Consider the following 13,155-nt stretch of genomic DNA (forward strand, 5'->3'; position numbering starts at 1 on the left):
TTATTTTTTATGTTTACCCCTGCAACTTTAATTTTTATGTTTTCCTCTGCAACCAAATATATTATGCATGTATTGTTTATCCTGAGAAACTAACCAAACACAATACTCATCTTTTTAAACCTAGAGGGTGAGTTTTCTAAACATACCACAAATAATCACAACAGGATTGCCATTCCTGTAAGTGCTTCTCTGTTACAAGTTGAAGAGAAGGGGCGTTGGCCCCATCCTCAGCCTTGACGGATATATAAAAAAGGAACACTTGAGCTCATCATTAATTTAGTTCCATCATGAATCATGATTAAAATGGAATTATATCATATTTGAGTTCCTATGATTTAATTTTTTCCCACTCGAGTTCATGGAAAAAAATAATAAAAATAACCAATCAAGTATAATTATTTTTCTGAAAATACTGCTGATTTGTCAATGGTTGAAAAGCTCTCGAGAAAGGTATTTGTCTTTCTATTGTACGTGCTATGTATCTGCGACAGATTTTCTTAACCATGTTGCAGTAAGATTGGATTTTGATACTGCTTTTAATCAGATTTTGCATAGTTTCAAAGCAGCATGGAACTTATAACATTTCCATCAAAGTATCCAGTGATGGTGAGAATGTGAGGCAAACCAGCTATTGAATACCCAACCCCGCTGTATAAACAGCATGGCAGCACACCCTGGGAGCTTCAGAAAACAGATAAAACTAACTGTAATTCATTGTTTTAGCCGCTACGGCCACTGCATCGAGAAATGCCAGCCCTCTGGCAAACGTCAAGATCAAGAACAAACATAACAGGCAAACCAAACATAGATTTGGAAACAACTTAGAAACTATTCAAGGCTAAAATGACAGTATATATTCTTAGTTGCATGACAGTAAAACCCTGATTCTATTCTTAAATCTCTAACATGTAGCCATTAGATTGAATTACGACACTGGTTTTAATCAGATTTTCAATATACATATACATGCTTCAAATATCATACACATGAAACCAAACTGTCAAATGAAATCATAGGTCTCATGATAACTATTTTATTATTTTATCATGCTTCAAATATATATATTAATTATTTTATTTTTTATTGAATAATGTATAATAGTAGATAATAGATATCCATATAAATATTGATAGTTTATAAATATCTAAATTTTTTGTCCAATAAATAATAGGTAGGGTATAAATATAAAAAAATTCAACCCGCTTGTAAGCATCGACATCCCTGCTCACGAATAATGTTGAAAAACTGGAAGCAATTCCATGACATTCAATATGTTTTATTTTTTAATTTAAGAAAAAGAAGATGGTTACGGTTAAAATGCTTAACATTATTCGATTCATGAAGGGTTTAAATAATTTACTTGGATCCACAAATCATAGGTTAAAACATGCACAGGGAGTGTATTATGACTGTTCATTTCAGTCTCTTACAGGTTCTCGTGTTCTTGTTTTTCATAATTTAGTACAATTTATGTCTGACTCTAAAGTTTGTTCATTTCGCTGTGTGGAGTTTATGCACCTTATTTTGTTAAAAAACTAGTAGCAAGAGAATTCAATAATTTTTTTCTTGTTATTTTGATCTTTGCAATGTTTATGATTGCTTTTTAAGGATTTGATATAATGTAAAACAAAAAATTTTAGCTTCGTTAGAGATTCTTATGTATGATATTATAAAAATTAAATTAATCTGGTTATTGTCAGTATCAAGTGATGATAAAAATTTCTCCAATTTTAGAGTACTGTTTGTGAAAAAAATCTCATTTTTCCTAGGGATGATCAAGGAGATGATGGTAGTTTTGTGTCTGGGGTTGGCTGTATGGGCATATCAGGCCACCCAACCTCCACCTCCAAAGATTTGTGTGTTGGGAAAACTCGAGACAAATAACCGGATCAATTCAGCGGAATACAATTCATAATTCACAAGTTCCAATTCTTTTTCTCTCTTTGTGCAGTAAAAAACAGAATCAAACAATGAACAAATATAATGCAACAATCACACAAATCAACACCAAGATTTTTACGTGGAAAACCCGATGCGGGAAAAACCACGGGACCGGAGTCCACCTAAAAACTTCCACTATCACAAATAATGGGTTCACAACTGTTCTTCCTCAGATTCAACTAAGGGCTACAACATATATATCATCAAGAACAACTTATTCTCGGATTACAACAAGATTAAAGTGAGTAATGTTAGAGAAAAGCTCACAACACTGACAGCCCCGTTTTCTGTCAAAACGACCAGCTTCTACACCACCAATCTTCAATCCAACCGTTCAGAATGAAGAGGAACGTGTCTAGAAGCTGCTGTCAAAATCTCAGCCCGATCCAACGGTGAACGAACTGGAAATCAAAGAAAGAAGACAGACTGCTTTGCTGCCTCCTCTTCTTTCTTTCTCTCGGTTTTCTCTGCTTTCTTTTCTCCCGTTTTTTTTTTCCTGCTGCCATCTACAGTGGCAGCTCCTATATTAATTCAAAGAGACAGTCTTGCCTTGCTGTCTCTTACTAATTAATGTGGTGGTCCCACCATCACATGGTGCGGGACCACACACAACAAATCTTCCCCTCACGCACCATGTGAGGAATTCGCCATACTGGCGATCAACATGTAAGCTTCAATTTAGGAGGCTCTGACAAGCCTGCTTCCCTTCTGCAAAACTCAAACTTCTCTCTCGGTAGAGGTTTGGTCATTATGTCTGACACGTTGTCATCGGTATGGATCTTCTCGACAACAAATGACTTCATCTCCATAGCATCTCGAATCCATTGATATCTAACCTCAATGTGCTTTGACCGAGAGTGAAAAGTAGGATGCTTACTGAGATGGATTGAACTTTGACTTTCACAGTGCAACACAAAGTTCTCTTGAACTAGGCCAAGTTCATGTAAGAACTTCTTCATCCATAACAACTCTTTGCCCCCTTCAGTAAGAGCAATATATTCAGCCTCTGTAGTGGATAATGCCACACATTTTTGCAACCTTGATTGCCATAAGACAGCTCTCCTTGCAAACTTCATCAAGTATCCTGATGTGGACTTTCTAGAATCAACATCATCAGCCATATCTGCATCTGTGTATCCATCCAACACAGGTTTATCATTACCAAAACATAAGCTGAAACTAGAAGTACCTTTGAGATACCTGAGTATCCATTTCACTGCTGACCAGTGTTCTTTACCAGGATTGGAGAGGAACCGACTAACCACACCAACTGCATGAGCTATATCCGGCCTTGTGCAAACCATGGCATACATCAAGCTACCAACTGCGGATGCATAAGGAACCTTTTTCATCTCATCTCTTTCTTCATCACTTGAAGGACACTGCTTAGAACTTAGTTTAAAGTGGCTTGCAAGTGGAGAACAAACTGGTTTGGAGTTGCTCATGTTGAATCTCTCAAGTACCTTTTGCATATCTCTCCTGAGATAGCCAAAGTTTCTCCTTCTTCCTGTCACGTGTGATCTTCATGCCAAGAATCTGTTTTGCCGGTCCTAAGTCTTTCATTGCAAAAGACTTGCTTAACTCTTCCTTCAAAACCTGAATCTTCTTAGCATCATGGCCAACAATCAACATATCATCCACATACAACAGGAGAATAATAAAGTTTCCATCTGGAAACCTTTTCATAAATACACAATGATCAGAAGTGGTCCTGTCATAACCATGATCCACCATGAAAGAATCAAACTTCTTGTACCATTGTCTTGGAGCTTGCTTTAACCCATATAAGCTCTTTTTCAACTTGCAAACTAACTACTCTTTACCTTTTGCTTCAAACCCTTCAGGTTGTTCCATGTAGATCTCCTCATCTAAATCACCATGGAGAAAGGCAGTTTTCACATCAAGTTGCTCAACTTCAAGATTCAAACTAGCAGCTAAGCCAAGCACAACTCGGATTGAAGACATCTTGACCACTAGTGAAAAGATTTCTTCAAAATCAATACCCTTCTTCTGACCGAAACCTTTCACAACCAATCTTGCCTTGTACCTTGGCTGTGAGCAATGTTCATCAATTTTTAACCTGAACACCCATTTGTTCTTGAGTGCTCTCTTACCTTTAGGAAGCTTCACTAACTCAAAGGTATGGTTTTCATGCAAGGATTTCATCTCTTCTTGCATTGCTTTCAACCACTCACTTTTCTTCTCATGTGACATAGCTTCATCAAAGCATTCTGGCTCTCCCTCGTCAGTAACCAGCACATACTCATGAGGAGAGTATTTGGTGGAAGGTTGGCGAGGTCTAGTTGACCTCCTCAATTGTGGCTCATCTGGAGCTTCCTGCATAACCTGTTCAGGAATAACATCAATATCATCATTAGTTGATTCAGGACCACCAACTAATGGCTCATTAAGAAAACCACCATTTTCATCATTTTGCAAGTCTCCCCCATGATTAGCAGGCATCAAAGATAACTGTGGAGTAGGTGTTGGATTTGAATTAGATGGAATAAAAGTAGTAGACTTTGTTTTCTCCTTCAGTTTAAAGTCTTCAATGGTTTGATCTTCAAAGAAGATAACATCTCTGCTTCTCACAATTTTCTTCTCCTTTAGATCCCATAACCTATAACCAAACTCATCATCTTCAGAGCCCAAGAAAATACACTGCTTTGTCTTGCTATCAAGCTTAGACCTTTCATCCCTTGGAACATGTACAAATGCTCTGCATCCAAACACTCTCAAGTGTGCATAGGAAACATCCTTTCCTTTCCAAACTCTATCTGGAACATCAAACTCAAGAGGAACTGATGGAGAAAGGTTGATCATGGCAACTGCAGTCTTCATTGCCTCACCCCAAAAGGACTTAGGCAGCTTTGCATGAGAGAGCATACATCTAATTCTTTCAACAATGGTTCTGTTCATTCTCTCAGCTACTCCATTCTGCTGTGGAGTCTTAGGAACTGTCTTCTCCAACTTGATACCATGTTCCCTGCAGGACTTCTCAAAAGGACCCCTGTATTCACCACCATTGTCTGCTCGAACACATTTCAGCTTTCTACCAGTTTCTCTTTTAACTCTGGCATGGAAATCCTTAAAGACATCAAGCACCTAATCTTTGGATTTCAAACAAGTGGCCCAAATCTTCCTAGAGTGATCATCAATAAAACTAACAAAGTACAATGCACCTCTAAGAGACTTATCAATCATTGAGCAAACATCAGTATGAACTAAATCAAGAACATGTGATCTTCTATGTGGAGGTGATCTTTGAAATGCAACTCTATGTTGTTTACCAACTAAACAATGAGTACATGTGTTCAAGTTCATACCTTTTAAAGGAAGGTAGTTCTTCTTGGCAAGGATGCCAAGGCCTTTCTCACTCAAATGTCCAAGTCGCTTATGCCATAGATTAGTAGAGCAATCTTCAATTGCATTCACCTCCCCTTTGATCACCTTGGCTTGTGACATGTAGAGACCCATCTTCTTCCCTTTAGCAATAATTAGGGAATTTCTGGAGAGCTTCTATTTACCATCTCCAAAGTAACTGTGATAGCCTTCTTCATCAAGAGTACCAGTAGAGATCAAATGTAGGCGCATATCAGGCACATGCCTAACATCTTTGAGTAGCAACTTGCACCCAGTATTGGTTTCCAACCAAATATCTCCAATGCCCACAACACTAGCCATCCCTTGATTTCCCATCCTAACTTGACCAAAGTCACCAGCAGTGTAGGATGTGTAAAAATCACGCCGGGGTGTAACATGGTAAGAAGCTGCTGAATCTGCAACCCAGGTGGTATCTTGACATGCAAGATTAACACAGCCATCATCACACACAATGGCAACATCACCATCAGATACAACTGCAGCTGTACAATTCTCTTCATTCTTGTCTTCATCTCTACCCTTTTTATCTCTTTTATACTTTCTGCAATCTTTTTGCATATGCCCAGGCTTGTCACAGTAATAACACTTAAAACCCTTCATTGACTGAGATCTTCCTCTTGGCTTCCATTTGCCTTTTCTATTGCTGGATTCTCCATCTTGCTTGCCGTGAGAGAACCTGCTTTGACTTCTCCCTCGACTTTCTGTAACAAGTGCATGAGACTCGGAAGTGCTTGTCCCTTTCCTCCTCTTCTCTTCATTGAGGATACAATCCTTCACTGTTTTTAAAGTGAGCTTTCCATTCGAAGTAGAATTGCTAAGTGACACTACCAAAGTCTCCCAACTATCCGGCAATGAACTCAATAGGATTAATGCTTGCATTTCATCGGCTAACTCAAGGTTCATCAATGACAGCTGATTCAAGAACCCTTGGAATACATTTATATGCACTGAAGCATCTTCACCATCTCTATACTTCAAATTCACAAGGTCTCTAATTACAAAAACCTTGTTTTGTGCACTCTCCTTGGCAAATGTTTCTTCCAACATCTTCCAAACTTTATAGCAATCATGTTCTTGAGAAATATGATTAATGGACTTAGAAGATACCCATTTTCTAACATTAGCGGTAGCCTTTCTATTTAGTCCATTCCATTTTGCATCATCCATGTCATCTGGCTTTATTCCTTTACATTCAATCGACAAAGCCAAATCATTGCAATATAAGTGATCCTCCATCATTGTTTTCCACAGAAAATAATTTAAGGAAGTAAGCTTTATCATGCCCAAATCTTCCTTTTCTATTTTAACTGCACAAGAACTCAATCTACACAACCAGGCTCTGATACCACTTTGTTGGGAAAACTCGGGACAAATAACCGGATCAATTCAGCGGAATACAATTCACAATTCACAAGTCCCAATCCTTTTTCCCTCTTTGTGCAGTAAAAAACAGAATAAAACAATGAACAAATATAATGCAACAATCACACAAATCAACACCAAGATTTTTACGTGGAAAACCCGATGCGGGAAAAACCACGGGACCGGAGTCCACCTAAAAACTTCCACTATCACAAATAATGGGTTCACAACTGTTCTTCCTCAGATTCAACTAAGGGCTACAACATATATATCATCAAGAACAACTTATTCTCGGATTACAACAAGATTAAAGTGAGTAATGTTAGAGAAAAGCTCACAACACTGACAGCCCCGTTTTCTGTCAAAACGACCAGCTTCTACACCACCAATCTTCAATCCAACCGTTCAGAATGAAGAGGAACGTGTCTAGAAGCTGCTGTCAAAATCTCAGCCCAATCCAACGGTGAACGAACTGGAAATCAAAGAAAGAAGACAGACTGCTCTGCTGCCTCCTCTTCTTTCTTTCTCTCGGTTTTCTCTGCTTTCTTTTCTCCTGTTTTTTTTTTCCTGCTGCCATCTATAGTGGCAGCTCCTATATTAATTCAAAGAGACAGTCTTGCCTTGCTGTCTCTTACTAATTAATGTGGTGGTCCCACCATCACATGGTGCGGGACCACACACAACTTTGTGGTGCCCCAGGTGGCCCTCCTATTACAGCGTCAAGAGAAAAACTGAGGGATGGGAGGCATTTAGCCTACAAGGAGCATGGTGTTTCTAGCGAATCTGCCAACTATAAGATCATCATTGTTCATGGTTTCGCCTCCACGAAACATGATACAATGTTTCTAACGGGATTCCAGTACATCATTTCTATATCTATCTTCTTATTTGGCTGCTTGTTTTTCCCTCCTGATTTTATGTTATGATTTTCAGGAGGTTGTTGAAGAGTTAGGGTTGCACTTTTTGTCCTTCGAAGTATAATTTGGTATATACGTGTTTGAAGTATAATTTCCAATCTTATTGAATTCTAGTACTGAAAATATGCTAGTATTTGTGTGTGATAAGGACCATCAGGCGACTTTTTTCTGCATTGGCCCATATTGTTTGTTTCTAGTCGGTGGCTGATGATGCTCGCAGGCTAGCAGGAGCAACACTACCTTTTCCTATTGTCAACTAATGGTGGCCAGGCTTGCCGGCCAACTTATCAACAGAAGCCTACTACCGACAGATACCACAGGAACAATGGGTCTGGCGTGTTGCTCACCGTACTCCATGGCTCACCTACCGGTGAAACACTCAGAAATTGTTTCCTGCTTCAGCCGTTATCGCCAGGAAACCTGAAATTTTCTCCCCCTGGGATTTAGAAATCGCTTCCTATATAAGTTCCAGATGAAACAGAAACCAGGGTACTCCCATCTTCCTATTATTCTCTGTATTTTTGCATTATAGTACAAGGAGTGGATATTCTACTACCAGAATTTATGAATTTGTACCCCTCTTTTTTGCAGCCACAACCAACACTACAAGGAGAATTTGAGTCCTTACATAGAGACTTGATTGGTGGATCTGGGAAGCGGGACATGAAGTTCCTGGGGCTGGACATGCGTTCGCCGCTATTCCAGAGACACCCAAAGAAATTCTAAAGGTTTCTTTTCTGGGAAAGGAGTAACCATATGATTTTTTGCAGTGTGTAATGTAACAGCATTCCATTCTTAATGATCTCGAACATGTTGTTTTTGTCTTTGTATTGTACAAGCTACGTGTCTGTCTGTAGCAGAGACTTAGGATTGTTGCAATAAGATTGTATTCATCTATCTTAATTCCAAAATCAAAACTTACTCATTTTCTTATGATCCATTTGATCACAAATGCACCAAACAAACTGTGAAAAGCAGAGTTCTGCCAGAGCTTTGGCTATAAAACAGAAATATCAAACACTGCCAGATTGCTTATGAAAAACATGCTTCCAAATTTTAAAGGTTCACTGCAACAATAATTTCCTGATTAACAGTTCCATCAAAGTGTCCATTGATGATGAGAATGTGAAGCCAGTCAGCTATTGAATACCTAACTCCACTGTATGAACAGCATAGTAGCACACCCTGTAAACTTCAGAAAACAGAGAAAACCGCCATGCATTATTTGAGCCACTTTGGAGTACTTCGTCGAGGAATGTCAGGCCTCTGACAAACATCAAGTTCAAAAGCAAACAAACATAACAGGCAAAGCAAGATTTGGAAACAGCTTAGAAACTATTCAAGGCTAACATGACAGTAGATATCCCTGATTCTACTCTTAAATCTCTAACATGCAGCCATTAGATTGGATTATGACACTAGTTTTAATCAGATTCTCAAAGTTTGACAGCAAGCTCGAAACCATCCCAATGCTGTAATTGTCGGTAATTACAGCTTGTAGAATTTCTCATCGTTAATTTAGTGCCTTGTCATGAATCATGATGAACATGACATTATGGCATCTTCCAAGCCTGTAATTGGTCAAGATTTCTTTTTGATTTGTTATGTTAATATTACCACTTGACTTCATGGACATTTTAAAAAAATTAACCAGGTACGATTCTTCAAAAAATACATACAGATGATTAGTTAACGGTTTAAACACAATTGAGAAAGGTATCATAAAAAATACAGATGATTACTCAGATTCATCATTTCTTAGGAAATTGAAAGGATTACCAACTGTACGGTCCTCCCTTTTTATTTATTTATGTCCAGTTAAATTTTCTTTTAAACTGTCAAATGAAATCATAGGTCTCATCATCAATAATGTAGAAAAACTGAAAGCAATTTGAAGATATTTAACATGTTATTTGTCTGTGTTTAAGAAAAAGAAGTTGCTTACAAGGTTGCTTTCTCGCATATCTGGACAAACATTATTCTATGCATGAAGGGCTTCAATAATCTAGCCGATCCATCAATCTTAGGTGAAAACAGGGACTGGGCAACGACTAAATGTTATCCTGTTATCTACCACATTGAGAATTTGACTCCCTGGTGTGCATCATAACAGTTGATTTTAGGGATTGTACTATACAATGTCGGAAACAACCCAGCAACTGACCAGATCAATCATCTTTTATTAAAAGGGCATTGTTTTGTTTTCTTAAAAAAAAATTTGTGGTATTTAATTAGATCAACAGAATGATTAAAAATCTAACTAAATCAATTGAATTTCATTAAATTAATGTTTTTTTTACTCGGATTATACTCTTGTCGCAGGTTTTCTGATTCAATTTACCTGGTTGACTTAAACATCTTATAACTATTAATTTTGATATCTTGCAGTTCCACATGTTCTTGTTCTTCATAATCTAATACAATTTATATCAAGACTCTAAAGTTTATTTATATTGAATTTTTCTGTGTGAAGTTTGTGCACCTTATTTTTTTAAACAGTTAATAGAAAAAATATTCTATATTTTATTTTTTTGTTAAAGATCTTTGTAATGTTTATGCTAGGTTCAGTATCAGCTAAAAACGATAATAAGGATGATATTATTATTTCAATTTAAGAATATAAGAACTACATGAACCAGCACTATGGACATCTCTATTTGAAAAGAACAACCAATTGAAAGGTCCCCCCTTTTTCTGTTCTTGGATGACAAAATTTATAAATTACTTACTTTGAGAAGAAATGGAAAAAACCAATGCGAATAGTCATTTTAGGGATGAAAATGCTGTTTTCCTTTAATTTTTCTAAAGCTGCTTGTAAAAGAACCCTGCGATGCAGCATAATTACAACGCTTTCTTTCCTCTCCTCGACCATTGTTTCAATTTAAAATTTAAAATTTTTAAAAAATATCTTCAAAAATAATTTTATTTTATGAACTCTCTTTTTCAAGTATAAATGGGATCCATCATTGACTGTCACGTGAACATTTATTGAATTTTGTAACATATAATATGAGAATCAGATATTTGTACTTCAGTCTAGCTGACGAGTGTCTTGTGTCACCATTTCCTACACCTTGCCCTTTATCATTACCCACCACGTTGACAATTTGACTAAAACAAGTCGTGGGAGTCGGCAAGAAACTCCTACCTGCTTCAAAATAAACTGCTGAGTAACTTTTCACCGTAGTTTCTTCTTGCAGGTTCTCTCTCTCACAGACACCGAAGTTACTGGGTTGTTTCTCAGGTTCTTGTTATGTCTAAATCTGAAGTTTATTGATGTTTTTTTTCACGCTCACAAGCATGAAGTAATGGAAATGTTTACTCTCACAAGTTTATAAGAAGTAGGAAGAGACTCCATTATTTTCGCTAATTTCTTTTAGAGGTTTGATCCTTGCAGTGCTTGCTTGCTTTATTTTCTGCTAAAAAAACAAGATAATATGATTCCAAGTGGAGTATGAACATTTCTTAATTACCTTTTGATGCGGGATATATTTCTCATGAATCTATGAAGAGTCTTTCATGATCACTGCTAGTGTTGTTTTAGACCTGCTTTTCTCTGTGTTTAATTCGGTGTTTGTAAATGTTGATAGCCTGTTGAGTGAAACGGAATTTTGGTGGATTTGGGATAATGTAAAACCAAGATTTTGGCCACGTTAGAGAGTAATCTGTAAAAGTGAACTTAATCTGGGTGTTGTCAGTATCGAGTAAGATGATAATTTTCTCCAATTTTATAGCACAAATTGTGAAAAAATTCTCGTTTCTCCTAGGGATGATCAAGGAGATTACAGTGGTCTTGTGTCTGGGGTTGGCTGTATGGGCATATCAGGCCACCCACCCTCCACCTCCGAAGCTCTGTGGTGCCCCAGGTGGTCCTCCCGTTACAGCACCTAGAATAAAGCTGAGAGATGGGAGGCATCTGTCCTACAAGGAGCATGGTTTTCCTAGAGAAAAGGCCAAAGCTAAGATCATACTTGTTCATGGCTTTGCCACTACGAAACATGACATAATGAGTATGACACACCTTGTTCCGGTACTTTATTTCTAAACCTATGTTATCTTGTAACTCTTAAAGGTTTCATTAGTCGAGAGGCTGTATTTGTTGATATGGAGATATTGCACCTTTTCCCCTCATTTTATGTTATGATTTTCAGCATGTTGTTGAGGAGCTTGGGTTGTACTTTGTGTCCTTTGACCGGCCGGGTTATGGAGAAAGTGATCCAGATCCAAAGCGAACTCCGAAAAGTATAGCTTTAGATATAGAGGAGCTTGCTGATCACTTAGGACTAGGATCCAAGTTTTATGTGATGGGGTTCTCCATGGGAGGCCAAGTGGTTTGGGGCTGCCTCAAGTACATACCTCATAGGTGAGGCTGTTTTGCTTGTGACTCTGATAAATTTGCTACCTAGAGGATCTTCTGAAACTTTCAGAATTTGTTGTGAATTCGAGTAAAAGGAAATAAAGCATGCCATGCAAAACAGTTCCGATGTTCTTAATTGTATTTGATTATCATGAATTTGGTGTTATTGTTTGTTTCAAGTCGAGTGCTATCTTGGTGCTTACAGGCTCGCAGGAGCAACACTAATTGCTCCTGTTGTCAACTATTGGTGGCCTGGCTTTCCTGCCAACTTATCGACAGAAGCCTACTACCGGCAGATACCACAGGAACAATGGATGTTAAGCGTTGCTCACCATGCTCCGTGGCTCACCTACTGGTGGAACACTCAGAAATTGTTTCCTGCATCGGCTGTTATCGCCAGGAAGCCTGAGATTTTCTCCCGCCAGGATTTAGAACTTGCACCTATGGTTGCAGAGAAAAGCAAAGACAGGGTACGTCATTTTCCTAGTATTCTCTCTTTTTTGCATTGCAAGGAAATGAATCATAAACAATAGAAATTGGAGGTAAAAAGATGTTGCAAGTGATAAAGTTATCATCTCATACATAATCTTGACGTAGTCTTGAGAGGCTTCGTTCTTTTATCCATGTATGTATAGTAACTTGCCAGAATTTATAGCCTCCTAATCTTCCTGGTTGACTTGGAATTTGTACCCCCTCTTTTTATGCAGCCACCAGCAACTCCGCAAGGAGAATTTGAGTCCTTACATCGAGACTATAATGTTGGATTCGGGAGGTGGGAATTTGATCCCATGGAGCTTGAAAATCCTTTTCCTAACAATGAAGGCTCAATTCATCTATGGCAGGGTGATGAAGATGCAGTGGTGCCAGTGAGCTTGCAGCGATATATAGCCCAAGGAATTCCATGGATTAACTACCATGAATTGCCTGGTGCTGGACATCTATTCCTCGTTGTCCCACAGAACTTCGAACAAATTGTAAAAGCTCCTTTTCCGTGAAAAGAGTAAATCCTATTTGTTGTTGGGCTTAGGTGTGGACAGTGTATCCTTGATGCTGTTCTTAATTGCAAACATCTTATGTCTTTGTGCTGTACAAGCTATGTCTGCCACGGAAATTTGGTCATGTTGCAATAAAATTACATTTTGCAAGATTTCGTCAGTTTTAAAGCAGCATTTATCTGTTAGCATTGGCTGGTTA

At 38.0% G+C, this 13,155-nt stretch overlaps 1 protein-coding gene across 3 annotated transcripts; it reads left to right on the forward strand.

Moving 5' to 3' along the window:
• The first annotated feature begins 10,654 nt into the window (after positions 1 to 10,654).
• LOC133705556 (uncharacterized) lies at positions 10,655 to 13,108 on the forward strand. Of its 3 annotated transcripts, none has more exons than XM_062130825.1 (5): positions 10,655 to 10,804; positions 11,372 to 11,634; positions 11,756 to 11,967; positions 12,167 to 12,431; positions 12,669 to 13,108. In XM_062130825.1, exons 2-5 carry the CDS (start codon positions 11,374 to 11,376, stop codon positions 12,954 to 12,956), a joined length of 1,026 nt encoding a protein of 341 aa, XP_061986809.1. In that variant the 5' UTR covers positions 10,655 to 10,804; positions 11,372 to 11,373; the 3' UTR covers positions 12,957 to 13,108. The 3 variants fall into 3 exon arrangements, with proteins under 3 accessions (XP_061986809.1, XP_061986808.1, XP_061986810.1); XM_062130824.1 differs by having other exon boundaries at positions 10,691 to 10,848; XM_062130826.1 differs by lacking the exon at positions 10,655 to 10,804 and adding an exon at positions 10,859 to 10,986.
• Positions 13,109 to 13,155: the final 47 nt, after the last annotated feature.

This window comes from Populus nigra, chromosome 10, assembly GCF_951802175.1.
Source record: "Populus nigra chromosome 10, ddPopNigr1.1, whole genome shotgun sequence".
NCBI classification, from domain to species: Eukaryota; Viridiplantae; Streptophyta; class Magnoliopsida; order Malpighiales; family Salicaceae; genus Populus; species Populus nigra.